Source organism: Watersipora subatra, chromosome 7 (assembly GCF_963576615.1).
Source record: "Watersipora subatra chromosome 7, tzWatSuba1.1, whole genome shotgun sequence".
Classification (NCBI taxonomy): domain Eukaryota; kingdom Metazoa; phylum Bryozoa; class Gymnolaemata; order Cheilostomatida; family Watersiporidae; genus Watersipora; species Watersipora subatra.
The window spans coordinates 49366114-49386181 of NC_088714.1; the positions used below are offsets into that span (position 1 = coordinate 49366114).

The 20068-nt window shown below is 34.9% G+C and overlaps 3 protein-coding genes and 2 long non-coding RNA genes across 7 annotated transcripts in view; 3 read left to right on the forward strand and 2 right to left on the reverse strand.

Moving 5' to 3' along the window:
- The window catches only part of LOC137400858 (uncharacterized), a 259198-nt gene that overhangs the window by 120256 nt on the left and 118874 nt on the right, over nt 1-20068 (reverse strand). The window lies entirely within an intron of this gene.
- The window catches only part of LOC137400049 (uncharacterized), a 34574-nt gene continuing 23774 nt past the window's right edge, over nt 9269-20068 (forward strand). For both annotated transcript variants that reach the window (XR_010979207.1, XR_010979208.1), the window contains exon 1: nt 9269-9337. This is a non-coding gene — a long non-coding RNA (uncharacterized lncRNA). The remainder of the gene's footprint in view (nt 9338-20068) is intronic.
- On the forward strand, nt 10548-13517 carry LOC137401248 (uncharacterized). Of its 2 annotated transcripts, XM_068087664.1 has the most exons (5): nt 10548-10951; nt 11100-11159; nt 11296-11385; nt 11911-11993; nt 12862-13517. In XM_068087664.1, exons 1-5 carry the CDS (start codon nt 10770-10772, stop codon nt 13368-13370), a joined length of 924 nt encoding a protein of 307 aa, XP_067943765.1. In that variant the 5' UTR covers nt 10548-10769; the 3' UTR covers nt 13371-13517. The 2 variants fall into 2 exon arrangements, with proteins under 2 accessions (XP_067943765.1, XP_067943766.1); XM_068087665.1 differs by lacking the exon at nt 12862-13517 and having other exon boundaries at nt 11911-12780.
- On the reverse strand, nt 13000-17308 carry LOC137399808 (uncharacterized). The gene is made up of 3 exons (XR_010979179.1): nt 17220-17308; nt 14962-15087; nt 13000-13137 (listed from the first exon to the last, which is right to left on the reverse strand). It is a non-coding gene; the product is annotated as an uncharacterized lncRNA (long non-coding RNA).
- Nucleotides 13484-18139, forward strand: LOC137401247 (uncharacterized). Its single transcript, XM_068087663.1, has 3 exons — nt 13484-13761; nt 13899-17082; nt 17192-18139. Exons 1-3 carry the CDS (start codon nt 13618-13620, stop codon nt 17563-17565), a joined length of 3702 nt encoding a protein of 1233 aa, XP_067943764.1. The 5' UTR covers nt 13484-13617; the 3' UTR covers nt 17566-18139.

Sequence of the window (20068 nt, forward strand, 5' to 3'; positions counted from 1 at the left end):
TGTAGATGTGCTATGCCCTCAAACTCGGGCTACAAATGGTCAATGTTGAAATCTTCTTAGCACCTGAACCAATGACCCTAGAATATCAAAATTTGGGATATAAGCGCTTTTCAATATGGGCAACAACATATTAAAAAAATCATCAAAATCTGAGATTATGATGTTTTTTAGTTAAACTTGGTAAATTATATGCCAAATATATTTTTGCAAAACTCCAATTTTTAAAATAAAGCCAAAACATGTGTGCTTAACTGAAATGGTTGATTTTTACAGTCACATTTTTATGTAATGAGTTTCCAACATACTTTTAATTTGTCCATGAATGATATTTGAACGAAGATAGCAACAGGGATGCACACAAACATCTATTAACAAGGGGACAAAAAGATTCTTACTTTTACCATATATCTGAAAAATATTAGGAAAACTTGGAAATGTTTATAATACAATAAATTCTTTATACTTCAAAGTTTAGTATGTCATAACTCAAATTATTTTAGAGTGTTTTTTATCATGACCATGTCTAATAGTTGTTGAGATGAATTGTTGAAAAAACGCAACTAGATGCGAAAATTCAATTATTATCACAATTTTCTTATTACACACGCTGTCTGTTGGCATGTAGCAGCCACAAAGTAAAAAGGCTTGACCTCAATATTAATTAACATCTATGGAGCCAGGTGCCCTTTTTGAGAACCCGCAAGGTTGGCCTTGGTGTCATGAAAGCAACCAGCATGAAGTTTTGGCCTTCAGTTACCACAGTTCTTAGATGGGTTATTTAAGAGACAGGAGTGGTTTTGAAGTATTTGACGGTGCGATTTATAAGATTTTGAAGCGATGTTGAAGCCTTCACCGTTGGTTTGCACCTTCTTTAAAAACTCCATGTATCAGGAGGGAAGGAGTCTACAAATGCTATAATATAGTTATTTTGATTATACTTCAACATTAGTCATATTGGATGATGTAGCAATGAAAATGTGAGTGAAGCCAAGATTAATTAGTATCATCAGCTTGCATTTAGCTCTGTATTTGGCCAGATCATCAAGCCAGTCCATAAAACAATGTTACCTAATCAACCTCAGAGCTAACCTTTAGAGCTAATTGTGGTGTACCAATTCATTGCCTATAGTTGCTGGGACAGGCACGAATTTCTGTCTGTTACTCCCTTTATTCTTAGCCCTGCCTAATTTAGGTGCCGGTGACCAATGGACTGAGAAATATGGGTCGGAGTGGTCAAGTTTCAGCTGATTGCCGGGTTTATCCTGCGGGCCTATAAATACACCTATTTATGAAGCAAGACTAACATTAATCGTCACAGTATTTCTAGATGTGACAGAGATGTTATTTACGGCTGCTGCAGTCAAAGCAAGGCCAATGTTATTACAGCTGCTTATCTAGTATTTTGCAATATTATCACATACTCGTTATATACGCATTATGTGGCTCTCAGCCTGAAGGGCCAGGTTTGTAAAGCAGAGCTAGTTAAAGAATACACACATGTGAATAATAAAGCCTGCTCTGTAACACTTACTAGAACCAACATGTACATTCAAACATAAAACATTAAAAATACCTATTTTTGTTACGGTATATGCATGCATGCTATATGCTGACCTTAGAGCAAATCAGATGAAGCAGTTTACAGAAAGCTGTTTGGAAAATAGAACTGTCTGGGCCCTAGCTTGTATATTATTTATGTTGGCCGTTTGGCCTTGCTGCTAGAATTTTTAAGATAACACAATGGCAGTTTGAACAAGCTAGAATAAATAAATGCAGGGTTAAATCCAGATATATATATATATATATATAGTTGTATTATATAGTTGTATTATATATATATATTATAGTTGTAGTTGTGTTGTGTTATTATTATATATATATATATAATTGTGCAATGTTCATAAATATGAAGGCGATTGATTGGCGCAGGTGTTACAGCGTAAGTCCACCAATGTGAATGTAACGAGTGGGAGTATCATCACTAGTTCTATTTTTTCCTAACCTTGACCTCTGAATACAGATAGGTGATGAGCAGGCAGAACAGCTTTTGTAAAATATTTTGTTGTTTTGTTTCCTTGTAGACATAAAATATTTGTTATTAGTTTTCCTTTGCAGATTATACATTGCTGTTTAGAAAAATTTGTAAATCGTTGTAAATGAACGTCAAAGATGTACGCTTCCCAAGTATATATATATATACTTGGGAAGCGTACCCATATATATATATATATAAGTATACGCTTCCCATATATATATATATATATATATATATATATATATATATATATATATATATATATATATATATACACGAATCTCAATGTTTATCTGTCTGTCATTCATTCACCAAATTATAGCGATAAAGCTTTAGCAATGAGAAAATCGCCTTGCAGTATATTGGACTCATGACATTCAGACCGCAAGTCTACTAACAAGAGTGACTAACCACAAGGCTAAGCCATTCTTATCACTCCCATCACTCTTACCATATACAGTAAACGCTCTTATAACATAGGCCTATACCTCTTAGAACTAAAGTCTAGATGACATACATTTCTGTAAAGTTTTTGCTTCCGACTACCAAAAAAATTCCATATTACATGCTAAGTCGAGTAAGTTCTCAACTTTGATTTAAACGTTAGTTTATATTGATTACTTCACATGTAAGAGAAAAGACTATGTGAATATAGCATTATACATATTATGTATATAATTTTTGTAGCAATCTAGTTGGTTGTGACAGATTGCCAGATGTACCGACAAAACAGAGAATAGGGTAATTGTGCAATGTTCATAAATATGAAGGCGATTGATTGGCGCAGGTGTTACAGCGTAAGTCCACCAATGTGAATGTAACGAGTGGGAGTATCATCACTAGTTCTATTTTTTCCTAACCTTGACCTCTGAATACAGATAGGTGATGAGCAGGCAGAACAGCTTTTGTAAAATATTTTGTTGTTTTGTTTCCTTGTAGACATAAAATATTTGTTATTAGTTTTCCTTTGCAGATTATACATTGCTGTTTAGAAAAATTTGTAAATCGTTGTAAATGAACGTCAAAGATGTACGCTTCCCAAGTTATTGTGGAAGTACTGAAAAATGGTAAAAAACAAATGAGGTTGATCAAAAACAGAGAAAAGTTGTCAATGCACCCTAATATTACTGCAGTTACAGTACACCCAACATATTTAAAAAAAATTACGTCAAGTTTTTCCTCTTTGTATGCCCGAAAGGTCAGTTTGGAAAGGTCTTTGAATGGGTTGTGCAATTCACATGTATTTTACTGTTCTTATATTGTACAATCAATATATTGTAAACTTCACTGGAAAATATTATTTATGCTGCAGGAGCTCGTAATGTAGGCCTACTGTATATTCTTTCAACGATTGGAAAAGCCAAAGTTGCACTTCCTATAGGTAGCTAATTGATATTACCTTTGGTGTTTTGTTTTTTTTAAATCTAATTTTTACCATTATACATTTTTAGTTGGTAGTTTTCAATGGATTTCAATTTTCAATTTTCAATTTCAAAGGTCCTGGTACACTCATGTTTCTGGTTTTCCTAAGATTCGATCACTAAATATACATATGACTAACAATATACAGTGTCGTATACGCTTTCACTGCCGTATGCTCATTTATGTGAAATATATGGTCGACTGCGCATTTTCGCGAACTTCCCAGTAATTGCGTAGTAGCCTGATTTTATTATCCGTTGACAACATAACCAATGATATTTAGGACTTTTATGGTATTGACAATATTGTCCAAAATTTGTTGTATAAAATTAGCATTGAATCACAAGGTAATTTTAAATTTTTGTTTGGAAATTTCCAACCGAAAAAACCAACATTATTGTGTAAGTTTTATGTAAGAACCTTCCAAGATACGTGTGAATTGGATTACCTATCATAAGCAGAGTAGGATTAAGTCTGTCATTAAATATGTCATTAATATTAGTTTTAGCACTGGCTCACATTCAATCATCTGTTAAAGTATTCATGATGTTTTTCGTCATTAGTTAGTCTTGCCTAAGGTATGTTATGGTATGCTATTATAAAGCAATTATGCTGTGGTTTTTGTATCTGTTTTTGTCTATGATGAGTTATGCTAGTAGCATTGTTTTGCTGGAGTCAGTGAGCTACGTATGCTTTAACAGTAAAGGAGAGTATCACAACAGAGCTGAAGATGAGAGGCATTTAGTGAATTTTAGTAGACCAAGATACATAACTTACATTAGACAACAGATAATTACTTATGTTGATGATATTATAGCTAATTCAGATTTACTTTTTTTTTCATTAAACCGACAAAAAATAGCAGCACTGACTGTGATGGTAGTGAAAGTAATATTTTTGTAAGAGTAAGAAATATTGAGGAGGATTGTTTTAGCTTTGTAGTGATTGTACTTTACATTGCTTTATCAATGCACAAAAAAGTTATAAAAACAAACTGAAATATTGTTTCCAAGTCTATTTATAAAAGCCTTTTATGAAATTTTTTTATATCAAATATTCCAGATTTATAGGTTCATAAAATTATTGTTATGAAAATGAAATACAGATCAACAACAAACTATAGGGCTCAGCAAACGTTCAGAGTATGACATAGCAGAACGGTAGAACCTCAGCACATTTGCTATTACGCAATCTAGACAGAAACCGGTAGCCACTCCCAAATTGATTCATTATACCAACTACCTAACTGTATATGTAGAAGTGAAAGCATTAGCTCTTGCTACTATGCTTTTGAAATGCACAAAATGCCATTTATTTGCGTTGCAATTAAGTAGCTTGGCTATCTATCACAAACAACTCAAGAAAACATGTTTTTCAACTCTTAATGAAATTTTTGCCATAAAATTTGGCCAATATCTTATAATTGAGTTATATAACATCTATTATAGATGTTATATAACCCAATAATAAGATATTGGCCAAATTTTCTGGTGCAATAATAATAATACATTAGTTACTTATTTGGCTTCAGCTGTTAGCCAAACCTAAAAAACAGCAACCTATATGGGCTAGGGGCGCTTATCGGATCCAATCATTAGTATTTACAAGTTTGGATTAAACCAAACAATGTTCTTCTGTTTTTTAGGTGTGAGCTGTCATCACAAACTTGGAGAATGATTAAGCTAGGCTCCTTTTTAACTTCCCAACCTTTCATAAGTTTCATTATCTTTTTAGACAGCCGTTGCCTGTTCAATTAGAACTCCTGGCATTCAAACTGTGGTTCATTGTTCAATTCTCAAATAAGCTCCTATGGATGGCCAGATCTACATCAACCCCTGAAATGTTCTCTTAGCCAATGTTCTCCGCTAATAACTGTTACTTGTTATTGCTATAATAGTTCAAACAGATTGTGTTGGCAGAAGATTGTTCCATCATACGGTAGTTTTCAATTATTATCATGTATGTTTTAATAGGAGTTGCATAATTTCCAATTAGGGATTTTAAATGTTTTTCAATTTGATGAATCCAAACATCTATGTTTAGAATAATTGTGATTAGAAATAATCACTGCCAGAGCAACGAGCTATGGGGATCAGTGAATGTCCAATTTGGCGCAGCAGACCCTCAATGCGAGAGTAATTACGTAATACCTATGGAGTGTCTCCAGCTGGACAAAGGATGAGAGAAATTAACAGCAAATGACACAGCAAAAGTGTAGCAGTGCCCGGCTTTGATAGAGACACACTAATTAAGGCAATGCCTTTTCACTGTCACTCTGAACTTTGACGTTCTTACTTACTCCAATGCTTTTAGTAAAAGGCTTTCAATAAATTTTAAAGATCTTGTATTTACTCAGATATCATATATATTAAACTGAAAAAGAAAAGATTTAACAAAAGTTTTTACTGCCGCCTAATGTAGCAGTGTTTTTAAACTACTGTCATTGACAATCAGTTAGCCATGATGGATTAAGCATGCCGATAGCTTGTGAACTGTATACTGTTTTAAAGCATTGCAGAAAGCCCTGCAGTCTTAAAATAAATTTCATAGACATACCAGATAGGTGAGCCTTCCAGAAAGCATTTAAAAAGCATTAAAAGGCACCTATATGCTTCAAATATATTTTTTTCTAAAGCATTTTATGCACTATGCAAATATTGTTTTTTAAATTTGTGCTCAAATTCATCCCCGCTTTCATCATTGCCTTTTGAACTAATGATTTGGCAAGTCTCTTGCAGTTATTGTTTTAAAAATATAATGATATATTGTATATATATATATATATATATATATATATATTATTGTGCACGTGGTAGCGTATAAATTAAAACCATCAAAAATTTACAAATCCTGTAGTGAAGTTTATCTTATCTTGAAATTATCAGTGTGGCACTCCTTTGTCTGCGCATGCTAAGGTGAGGCCGGGTTCAGACCTGGGGACAGCTGCGTAATCTCGACTCATTATGTATCCAACAGCTGGAAAGAAAACAAATTGTGTAGCTGCGTATGGGCATCAAATTAATTTAATTGCGCAAATGACGACATTTCTTTCTGTAGGACATAATAGTCGCGCACTCTGAGCTTGTAGTCCATGAGCGATCGCTTGCATAACAGGTACTCTGTCACACGGGTCTTATATGCCATATTGGTTCGAACCAGGCCTAAGTAAGGCTGTAAATCTAACTCATTCCATCTTGTTACAGTCAGGCTTTTAGCTTTAGTTTCTGATTTAGACGAACAAGGATAGGCTAAAACTCTATTTAAGAAATAGGACAGATAGTGGAGGTAGCAGGTATGTGTGCTTATGCTTTAGCTCTGGCTTACCATGTACTTTGGAGATTACATTGAACTAAAGAATTTATGGTTGTCACTCATCCAAAGTAACAAAAAATTAGGACTTTTATTAGAAGCCTGAATGATTGTAGCCTAACATTTATTTCATATTCATGTTTTTAACGCAGTCATTCTGACTTTATATATGTGTTAGTCGTATAACAACTGAAAAGCAGAAAATCAAAGAAGAGAAAGGCTGTTATGAATGCTTAGATATAAAGTTATAGGGAGCAAAAAATATGCAGGTACAAAAACCCACCTGACCGCGCAGGCCAAGACAACATATGTAGTTTTAAAAGCTGAAGATAACTGTAGAAATGTCAAGTGATTTGCAAGAATTGAGAGTCGCTATCCTTGGTAATGTTTCCGTAGATATGGATTACAGAAAAATGTTGTCTTGCTAACTGGTTGCTAGATGCATGCTTTACATTAAAGCTTCAAGGTCGCGAATGATAAGTTTTTCAACTTTTTAAAGATTTCAAGGGATTCAAAAATGTACAGCAACTGTTTCAATAATATGGTTTACAGAAGGATGTTTAAGAACTGAATAGTGAAATGGTATATAATTTATATTGTAATATTCATACAAAAAATATTTCCGTACCATATGCTTATCAAAGCTTCCATTGCAAGGCAAAAGTTAGCAGTACTTCATTTTTCAGTATAGAAATTTAGGACGAAAAATGGATGTAAAATGAGCAACATTGTATAATGCTAGAACTACATGTAGCATCAGCTTTGCTAACAAGGCTTTGTGAAGGATATTAGATACGCATGACATGAAAAAAATCTTTTACCATGGATGTTTATATTATTGAATGATATTATTAATATTCCCAGTTGCAGATATTACTTAAGAGAAAATGACTATTTTGCCATAAGCTTAGCTTTTGAACATTTTTTTGATTGGCTAATCAACCATGATACAGATACATGCAAAATAATTAAGCTCTCTGTATACACATTAATATGCTAGTTAGCAACAAATTTGTGTGTAGAATTAGCAAAATCAATGACTAAAATTTGCTTTATAGTTTTCCAGTGTGCTGCAGGACACTTTTTGTCTCTTGTGAGCTTTAGCTTTCAGAGTCAGACATTACCCAGTTCAAGAACTGAAGGTCATAATCTAGTAGCTAGCATTATTTAACCATCCATTTGTATATAGCTGAGGGTATGGCATTATGTAATAGCATGGCTGGTGGTTGTTTAGTTCAGGCTAATCCCATCGGCCACTGTCAACACCTCGCTGGCACTTGTTACATGCATTACTCATGCTTCTTTGTCTAATGGTGCGTGTACAATGGCCAACTTTGTTACCCATTTTGTCGAGCACAGACCAATTTGATGAGTCGGTGTTGGCATCGGTAGGTGTGAGCAGAGAGATCGGTGTTGGTGCTGATTTGAAAGTCGGTGTCGGTGAATCCCAGCAGCTCATCAGCCAATCATAAGCTAGGAGCCTCTGATTAAATGAGCCTAAGCTTTAATGGCAGTTCTAAGTTTATGAAACGAAAGGGCTAGGTTCAATGAGAGGCTAGGAGACTGTCATTAAACTGTCCCTAGTGCTCTTTCTGATAATGAGCTTTTATTTAAATTAATTAAAAGTGAATAGCCAGTTGTATGACTACTACTAGTACTACTACTAGTTCTACTACATGTACTACTTTAAAGGAATTTGCCGGCCCTTACTTGGCACGATCTAAATTATTTCATACAGAAATAAATTGAGTGTGATTTTATTCAAGGTTTTATTAGCGAAGGAAATTTACTAGCCGAGGAGCGTATGGCCATTCGCTCTGTCTACTAAGTGAGCGTTGCGCCCTTATATACAATAAAATTGCCCGTTCCGGCTAACGGAACCGAGTAGGAACACCAGGTAACAATGTTTAAATGGCCAATAATTAGGCCCGCTAGTACGTTGATATGACAACATAAACGACGACAATTGATAGCCTAACGAGTAACAAGGCTATAATAAAAGGGAAAACACATATAATAAAATATTTATAGACATAAAATATATACAAACATATAATTACAAATAATACAGACTGTCAGAGCTCCCGCAGCTGATCCTGCCATCAACAAAATCTAATCGTCATCAGAAGATTCCATTCGGCATTCAGTAGTTGCTTCTAGCGGTAGTAGTAGGAGCAGTAGTAATATTGTAGTACTAGTATATAATTTTCCACATCAAACGCGTTGATTTTTGTGTGTACTCGTCTTTGCGTGGTTGGGTGAAGGTCAGAACGGCGAAGCGCTGTGATTGGCTGTTGGTACCGAAAAAAATGGTTCGATCGTTGCAATGTAAAGGGGAGTCGGTGTCGGCACCCATACATGAAATGTCTGAGGTACCGGTCTGAGTCAGGGTATTGGCACCTAATCGGAGTCAGTCCTGGCCAGTGTAAACGCACCATAACTTGTGATGTACTGTCTAACTGGTCTTGGTCAACATGAATGCATGCTCACCATCAATTGTCTTTTTTTCTGTAGATTCTGCAACCGTGTTTCGTAATGATGCTATGATGCCTGACTTGCTTTTGGTTGCAGGTATGTACTGACAAGATAAAACAGTGTGACTCTTTTCTCAATTTTATTTTCAGGGTTTAATTATATGGTCTATAATTTTGATAACAACTGTGACTTAGTCTTTGGCTGAACGCCCTCTTTTCTTGTTATTTTGTTACTGTTACTCATGCCAACAAGAAATTTAAAAATCATATTGTTTTAACTAATTATAATAGGAAAGGGTGGAGTACTATTTAAGATAGCGTTTTTCTGTAGACCCACATTACAAAAATCATAATTAGCAATCAATATAGCTCTGGTCATGACATTAAAATTAACATTTTTGTGGTTTAGTGTCATGCTTAGCCTCTGAACATTGATTTCAATGTTTTCCAATGTTTCTAACTTGAAAGTTTTGAACTCTTGAGATTACACATACTGACCCTCTTATAAAGCTTAACACTGTCTATAACAAATATGATTTCATCTAGTTCTTAATAACCTAGCCGACTAACCTTACCCACACTGTGTAGTACTGTCCTGATTGTATTGTGGCTGATTTTTGTTAGTACAAATTAGGGTTTGGCACTAGCAGTGAAACTCACTGAAAATTCATGGGGTTATCTTCTCTCAAATCTTGTAATTAGAAAGTTTGAGTATTTTTATCTTGTTGGCTAGAATTTAGACTGCTGCGTGTGAGATTTGGAGCTTGAATTATTTGAACAGAATGGATTAATGCTGGGTTTACTGGGACTGAAAGATGTGTGATATTCAACAACCAGGCTTGCTACGAACTAATGCAACTATGGAAATAATTATAATTGCATTTCAATATCATGATGACTAAGCTGGTGTCTTGTAATAATTTAGGTTGTACACATAAAACACCATAGATATAGCATGTTTCAGTCAGTTCTACTAGTACAATTAAATATGACATGGAGTCGTGTAGTGTTTTTATAATTTTAGTCTCCATTCTTCTTATTTGAGATTCTGACGCTTGCCGCCAATGTTTTTGTAGTTCTACCTGCAAAATGATAAAAAGTTATTTTCACCTGTAAAATTACAATTTAAGTATATATATTGAACAACACTTAAATTGTTCTATGTACTCGAAGAAGAGATAGAGATAAGGTTTGAGTGATCAAAAAAGATATATGTGTATGCAGGGACAAGAACACTCCAGATAACCTAATCGCAAACCAAGAAAACCTCACAAAATTAACATTTTGAGTGAGTAACCCCAGACGCGCTGGAGTTTACGAAAAAGCCTTTGGTTCAATGATTATATAATACACCCCTCTGATGACTTATAGTTGAACTAGTTGCTGCTCAGCTAAAAAAACATTTTGGAACTTGTTCTATGGTGTCTTGAAAACGCGTAGAAAAAAATACACCTGTTTCTGCCAAATTTAGCTGATAAGACCTAGACAATGCTAATTGATGAATAACACTGCGGAAATCACCAAGACCGATGCCAAATGGTTTGGCACTCGTATTAAATCAGTCAGCTTTCACTCGTATAAAAGCTGCAGCAAAAACCCTTCTCATCACTACTGCATCCATGGACGTTAGCAAGGAATCGATAGAGTCATTGCAGAAGGAGCTTTCTGAGAAACGAAAACTCTTTCGGAAAGAGATGAATCGACAGAGAATGTAAGTATCATTTATCAATGCTTTATTTATCTGTTTAACTGTTTTTATAGCTAATATAATTTCAGAGTTTGCAATATCATTCATTCTATGCGATGTATGGCATAGTTGAAAAAAAAACGGTAGTGTATATTTATATTGTCTACTTTAGGAAGCAAAAAAGGGATGATGTCCCGACTACGAGTAAAAAACGAAAGATTGCTGATGATAAGTGAGTATACTTTTAAAGGTTATTCATTTGAAATTTCATATTATTGCAATGTGTTTGGTTTTTATCCCTAAGTAGTAAGCTAATGAATGTAGAATTTTAATTCTCTTTATGACATAAATATATGATACGTTTGAAGGGAAGAGCAAAGCAATCAAGAAAGTTTTGTTGGAGCCGGTGAAACCAGTGCGCCTGTTGATATTGAAAAACCTGCGAGAGATGACATAGAGTAAGTACATTATTAAGATGTACAGATGTCCATTTTTGATGTGTATAATACCTATTCTACATTGGTTGCTGCTGAACGAATTGAACACCATACCATGAGCACAAAACTGTATACCGTGCCTTGTACACAAAATTTTATACCCTGCTATGTGCAGAAAATCGTACAGAGTGCCATGTGTACAAAATTGTACACTGCTGTGTGCACAAAATTGTATACAGTGCTATATGCACAAAAATTGTACACCAAGACATGTTCACAAACTTATATACCGTGCTATGTGCACAAAATGGTACACAGTGCCGTGTGCACAAAATTGTACATGGTGATAATTCCAAAAAGATTGCATACGGTATTGTTGTTAGTGAACAAAATTGTGCAGAATATTGATTGTAAGCAAATAAAGTTGCACATAATTTTGATTAATATCTAATAAGAAACCTTGAGCATTGTTTTTACAAATTTGAATTGATAACAGTCATACCTACACTACTCAATGAAATAGTATGTATTCTATATATATTTTAGAATCATTGATGAAGATAACAAGGTGGAATCGAGTGAATCCTCGGATGAAAGCACGGAAGATGAAGGCGAGGAATTATCAAAAGGTGCATTCATTGAAAACAAACTGCATTTTCTGGCGAGCGAATTGACAATCTGTCAAATCGATGCCAATAACTTTACGATTTCTTACAAAAATGATACGCGAGTATTCATAAAGTCTGGGGAATACACGGGAAGGTTACAAACCTTCCCATCAAAGTATTCTCACTCGATATTGATCAAAAAAGGTGAAGTTCTAGAGCATATTAGAAATTGTATTGAAAAACTTCTTGGAAAAAACAAAAAACTGAAGTTTTTTGGAAAAACTGAGTCGACATGCATGAGTGTATTTCCGATTACTGTCGAGAATTCTGACAAAGCTAAATGCTTGAATGTCTCCGATAATGGTGTACCAAAACTCATACCATTAGCTGACCTGGATCAGAAGACTGGCATTTTTGAGGTTGTGTTACAATCTGGCAAAATTGTTAAAAAATCAAAGCATGAGTATGAATGGAAGGTATACATTGTTGAGGCACGACTAAAAGATTTGCCCGCAGGGTCTGAGGGATATTTTCGAGTTTGCAATGTACCAAAAATCAGATTTTTCTGAAATCGAAATCATAGACTTCACAGCTTGTGTTTTTAGATGATTGTAGTGGTGATGCAAGGCTTTTGGTATTGATGCGTGTATAATTTTATATACCTATTTTGCTTTATGTATTGCACAATATACAACGAATAAATAGTTTTTCTTTTTATGTGATGGACTATAACTTTATCAATTGATAATTTACTTATGATGTCTATATATGACAATAATCGTTTATCAAAATAAATGACTTAATGATAGCAGAGCTTGCATTTGATTGAAGAGAGATAAACTGGTTGTTAGCTAAATAAATAATGGAATGTTTAATCTGAATTTTGCAGAAAGCTACATGTTGTGGTACAATCTGAATGATGACTGCACCAATACATATTCTACATACAAGCTATTTATTGAGAACAAAATTAGAAACAAACCATTAACAAATGATGATATTCTGTCCATCCATAATCAATACCTGAAGCGATTGTATGATACGTACCAAGCTCAACCACAAACGCATGATGAGTGTGAAAGACTTCGCTTTGTGTCTTCAATGGTCACGCATTACCCATTGTATGCTGATGGTGAACTTCTTTGGAGAGTTATACCTGCAATACCTGAAAGCAAACCAAAATATGATCAATTTGTGTCGGGTTTATTTGACATTATTGAGAAAATTTATGAAGAGTTGGTGCAAGAGAAAATACCACTAGATGTCGTATCTAAAATGATTATACTTGCACAATTTTTTAATAGAAATCTGTTTACTGAGGCTTTACGCTGGGTTGTTAAAAACTCAAATGAGAATTGTGAGTCCATTCGCTTTGTAAAATTTTATGATTTTATCTAATTATAACACGGTTACATTTGAAAGAATTGTTATGCCAAAACTTTTACCATCTGATGTGTGTATTGATTCACCAACTATTAGAGGTGAAAAAGAATTTAGATGATATAGTTTAATGTGAACATTTGTAACACTACATTTTGCTATTTAATATTTGAAATAATAATGTAGCTTTGAAATATATATATATACTTCTGAGAATAAATGTAGATCATGAATCAACAAAAAGATAATTATTTATGCTACAGATATGAACAACTATGACTGTTTCATGTGCACGAAAAAGTACAAGTATCAGTCTGGATTGTCAAGACACCTAAATGTGCATAAAGTAAGATGTTCAAGTTGCAATCAACTAATTTCTCCATGGAAGAAAACCAAGCATATGTGTAAGGTAACTGCTGTAAATATATACTCGCGTTGTTTTTCATGTAGTAAAGTCGATCAAATTCATTGAACAACTAAAATCTACCTAACAAATACAACGAGATAATAATCATGCCATATCATGAAATTATGTTATTATTTTAGACTGAAACTGGTAATAAGAATGGAAGTTTTCAGACTTTAGAAGATTTACCCAGTCTCTTTCACGACGAAACAGAATTTACCTCTAGTTATAAAGGAATCTACAGACACCAAACTAATAAAATTTTAAGGAGAAATTGGACAGCGATTCGTAGCTACACCATGCATCGTAAATATTCTAGACTCTACAATCTGAGAGTGGAAAACAACGATATACAAAAAACGCTCACAGGATTGAATACGATGAACATATTTTATGAACAAGCTGTCAAATTCAAGCTGCAGGCTTCAATCGGATTTGTGCTGTTAAACAATGAAACAAACAGATTACGATACTGGCATGCCAGTGCAGGGTATGACAAACTTTTTGATAGTCCAATGCTGGTTGAAAACAAGGCCGACTATGAAGAATTTTTGGACCAACTTTCCCAGAAGGAATTTATTGAAAACGCAACTCGAGCGAGACCATCAACAGTTTGGTCACTACATTTGATTACCAACATTACATTCTACGTATATCCGATACCAAATCATTCCATCGGATGTCCAACAACTTTACCTAGCTACATCAAGCGCAATAAAGCGATAGTATCAGCTGATCTAGATAGTACGGGCAAGCCTTATCGGAACAACCTCTGCCTATTTCGAGCGCTTGCCTACATGCGAAAAGAAAAAAAAACATTGGAATCCAGTACAACCAAATATTATGAAAAGTACCTCCAATGCACTGGTTGTGAAGCAAATCGTTACAAAGGAATTTCATTGACAGAGCTGTCGGATGTTGAAAATGTATTTCACATATCTATAAATGTCTTCAAAATGGAAGGAACTGAAAACTCTCTCTCTGCTACGATAGTTTATCGATCGCAAAGCAATTACAGGGAAAAGCTCAATTTACATCTCCAGGACCAGCATTTTTGCTGGATATCGGATTTACGCCAATACACGAAATCCTACAAATGTACATTTTGCTCAAAACTGCTAACTTCACTTCGATTGCTAAACAGTCATACGCGTGGATGTTCTGGACAAACGAAACTGATATATCCTTCAGGCGCATACTCACCCCCAAAAACTATATTTGACAAGCTCAATGACATTGGAATTCATGTAGATGAAAGTCGAAAACACTACCCGTATATAGCCGTCTTTGATTGCGAAAGCTATCTCGATACTACCAAGTTGCCAAAACCTACAAAAACCATACAATATGTAGCGGAGCATAAACTAGCATCAGTATCTGTATGTTCTAACATCGCCGGTTATAAGACTCCACAAACATTTCTTAATGACGAAGATGATGAGTATTCAGTAGTCAAAAACATGATGATGTATCTAGAAATGCTTTCTGACATTTGCTATGACAGATTACACCTGCGTTACAGAGACATATTTGATAAACTTGAAAAAGTTAAAATGTTAGCCATCGAAAGAGAGTTCCGCGCAATGGATGGAATTGGTGTAAGCGGAATAGAACTACGATATGACAATCTAGAAGAAGAATTAGACAAATATCTAAGAGATTTGATGTGTTTCGGTTTTCAGAGCAAATCTTTTGATATTCCACTAATGAAGAAGCACATCATTCGATATTTACTAGAGACTCGCACAGAAATTGATATCGTTATTAAAAAAGCCAACAAGTATATGATGATACAGACAAAAAAGCTACGATTTCTGGACATTGCCAATTTTTTGCCAGAGGGCATATCTCTAAGTGATTATCTAAAAGCTATGGAGGTAGATAGTGGAAAGTTTCATTGGATATATGAACGATTTACATCGATGGAAGTACTAAAACGCACAGACTTTCCAAAGAAGGAAGAGTTTTACAGTGAACTGAAAAGAAAACATATATCAGATGAAGAATATGAGCTCTGCAAGAATGTCTGGACCAAAGAAAAGATGACCACATTGCGCGATCTTCTGATTTACTACAATGAAGCCGATGTAACTCCGCTAGTCACAGCTATTGAAAGACAAAATGAATTCTTCAAGAGTCGAAACTTAGACTTCAAGTCAGCAATTTCAATTCCAGGACTTTCAATTCGATATTTATTTCAACTGAAAGATCCAGAGGCTCCCATATTCATGTTCGGAAATAGATTCAGTGATCTGTATCATTTACTACGCAGAAACATAAGAGGAGGTCTCAGCCTCGTGTTCAATCGTTATCAAGAGCGTGGAAAAACCAAAATCAAAAGCGAATACTTTGCTGGTAGAGGTAAACGTACACTAGCCTGCATGGGTTGGGATTGCACCTCAATGTACCTGCACAACCTAGCATTATGCGATATGCCCACAGGCGCTTTCGTTAGACGCCGGAGAGAAACGAACTTTAAAATAGAAAAAAGCCATACAACGGGTGAAAAAGCCACTGAGTGGATCGAATGGATGAGCAAGCAGCTTAATATACGATTACAACACCAGTTCAATGGTACAGAAAAAAGAATCGGAGGATTAAATATCCCAGTAGATGGATACGGCGTATCGGAAAAAGGTGAAGAAATAGTGCTAAACTACAGCGGATGCTGGTACCACAGCCACATGTGCCAACGCGCGCCTGTTGGAATACAAAAAAACAAACGCAAAGACAAAGAAAACAGATCTAAAGTGTATAAACATCTAAAATACTTTGTGGATTTAGGATACACGGTTTATCATGTATGGGAATGTACATTTGACAGGATGAAAGTGGAGAATCCAGAAATAGCAAAGTTTTGTAAGGAGCTACGCATTTCAGTTGATAGCCGATACAGACTAACGGAAGAGCAAATACTGAAAGAGATAGAGAATGGTGAGATGTTCGGTATAGCTGAAGTCGATATTTGCGTTCCAGATCGATATAAAGAGATATTTTCTGAGTTTCAGCCTATTACCAAGCATGCATTTTTGTCTAGAGATGATATTGGAGATCACATGAGAGAGTTTGCTGAGAAGCATAATCTGTTAAAACGACCAATGAAAACGCTGCTAAACAGTTATTTCGCTAAAAAGATTCTATTGGCAACACCTCTACTGAGATGGTACTTGAATCACAATATAAAGTGCACAAAAGTGTATCAAGTGATCCAGTATAAACCATCGAAATGCTTTACTCGATTTGGACAAGAAGTTATGGAAGCGCGTCGAGAAGGAGATGTTGATCCCACAAAGAAGATCATCTCCGACAACTGCAAACTAATAGGTAAGAGAATGAATCGATATATTACAAAGCATTTGTACATGGTATAGCATAAAGTAATTGTAAAAATGATTTATATGCATAGACCCAATATTATATTTACAAATTGTAGGCAACAGCGCCTATGGCAGAACACTCACCAACATTGAGACACATACAGATGTATCATTTCATGAAGCAGATGATATCACCGCGGGTAGACTGATAAACAATCAGCAATTCCGAGATCTACAACAAATAGATGAAGACAAAATTATTGAAGTAGAGAAAGCAAAACGTGTTGTTCGGTTGAACATACCAGTTCAAATAGGATTTTTTGTACTAGAATATGGAAAGTTGCATTTGCTACGTTTCTACTATGATTTCCTACTCAAGTTTATCTCTTTTGAAGACTTTTGTCTTATTCAATGTGACACTGATTCACTCTACATGAGCTTAAGCGAGGACACATTTTACTTGGCAGTTATAAAAAAGCAAACGAGGTGAATTCATAGATGAGTGCGAAAATTGGCTATCTCGAGAATATTGCCATGACCACAAAGATGACTTTTTTAAAGCAGTCTTTGCGGGTCAATGCTGGCAATCACAACAATGCTGTACTCAGGCAGCGAAGTATTATCTTAGACAAGCTGGTCTCTTTCATTTAGAAAATGTGTCTGAAGGCATCATCGCGTTGTGCAGTAAGTCCTACTACTGTTTTGGGAAGCAACCAAAGTACAGCTCAAAAGGTATCAGTAAGAGGCACACTGAACTTAAGAAAGAAGATTATATGGATGTTCTGTTAGCTCGTAAAATTGGCATGGGAACTAACAAGGGAATCCGTTCTAAAAACAATTCGATGTTTACATATACTCAGCATAGAAAAGGGCTAAACTACATGTATGGCAAGAGGGTTGTATGCGCTGATGATGTAACCACTTTGCCAACGAAGTTGTAAAGCACTGGTTTGCTAGCTGTATATAAGCTTACTTCATATTCTATGATGTTTAGTATTTAGCTGACATTCTTTCAGTAACCATCAGTTATGGATGTTGCAATTTCTCATGGACAAATATATAGTAATCTCTATAACTTTGTATGGTTTCGATTGTCACGGTATTATAACAAGCACTTCGCTACTCACGAAGTCAACTCTACAATATATTCACTTTATGAACAACAACGAATGTGGAGTAAAGATATACGACGAGATCTACAAAGTATAGCTCTTGAAATGTATAACAATCAAGGCTTTGCAGCCTTTCAGGGAGTAGCATCCGAGTTGAAAAACCCTAGTGTAGAACATAATCGTATATTGATTATACTCTACATAGCAGTTCGATATGGAAAACTATACATTGACAGAGGAGAATTCTTTGCCGTAAAACATGTAATCAATGAACTAAAAAAATCCTTGGGGTTCTCTAGAAAGCAAGATCATGGAGGCAACCTATCAGCATTCCTTTAAACCTCTTGTATATATTACCGTACACCAACTCGAAATGGTCAGTTGTGTGAACTTGGTAAAACCCATCACAATTATAATTGATATTGTTCATAATTTACGATAGTCATGACATTACAGCTAGAACATAGTTTTTCCGCTATAATTGCTGGTCCTAGTAGAGCGGGAAAATCTACATTTATATCCAGATTGATAAGATTTCGTAAAGAAATGATATTGCCTACACCCAAGAAAATTTATTATTGTTATAGTGAATGGCAACCATTATATGAGTCTGAGTGCTTTAAAGCTGTTGAATTTCATCGAGGCGTCATTGATGCGGCTACTTTAGATGGAAATATAAATAATTTGGTTATTTATGATGATCTTTTAACGGAATGCGGTGAAAACATAGAAATGATGTTTACAAAATACAGTCACCACAGAAATGCTAGCGTTATCTTTATAACTCAAAATATGTTTCATAACAGCAAACACTTGAGAACTATGTCACTTAACACGTCGTATTTAGTAATGTTTAAAAATCCTAGAGATGTAAACCAAATCATGTATCTTTCTACGCAAATGTATGGAAAAAAGTCTAATTTCTTAATCGAAGCCTTTAATGATGCTACATCGGTACCATTTGGCTACCTCTTCTTAGATTTGAAGCAAGAAACTCCCGACCTATTGAGAGTTAGAACGAATATATTTCCTGATGAAAAAACATATATTTACACTAGCAGAGATGAAGCTATGTCATTACCACGATATGTGGTGAACGAGCAAGAACATGAGTCAGAGACTTAGAAGATTCGCTCCTACCTTGCACTGTTTAGCGAGCTGTGATAAACGTACAGCAAAGTCTATTATTGAAAAGGGATCACCGCAACTTATTGATTGTTTTTCAGATATTTGTCACAATTTGTTGCGAGGAAATATTAAGCTCACACCTACAGAGAGAAAACGATTAGTAAAATACAAAAAACATATAAGAAAGATCGCTGACAAATCAACTGTTAAAAAAACTAAAAAAGCTCTGATTCAAAAAGGTGGTTTCTTGAGTTCACTTTTAGCCCCTCTGCTAGGGTCAGTGATTACACCGTTATTGAGTGGTATTTTTGGAAAACGAAAGCAATGAGTGTGAAAAATATAAAAAAATTTTATTTAGTAGACGCTTCCCAAATTAAACATTTGACAGAAGGTTATAAGGAGAGAACAAAGCCATTGTTGTCTAAAGAAATCGAGAGCTTAGACAAAAACATGATGGAAATAATTAATGATTCATCGCTCTCTACTGATGAAAAAGTTCAGAAGTACAACAATTTACTGTTACAGTATCAATCCGTATCGAGTCAAAGTTCTCAACCCTCTAAAGAACTCGCTGTCTCCAAAACAAATAACCTCGATAAAAGCCAAGAGAGTATTTACAACCCAATAGAAATAATACCTAAACCGTATAAAAACAAGGCTGACAATTTGTGGTCTATACTGAAAAAAACCACTAGTCTGAAAGTTTTTGATAATGGTAAAGTAAGCATCAAAGGCGAACCAATTCCAAACAGT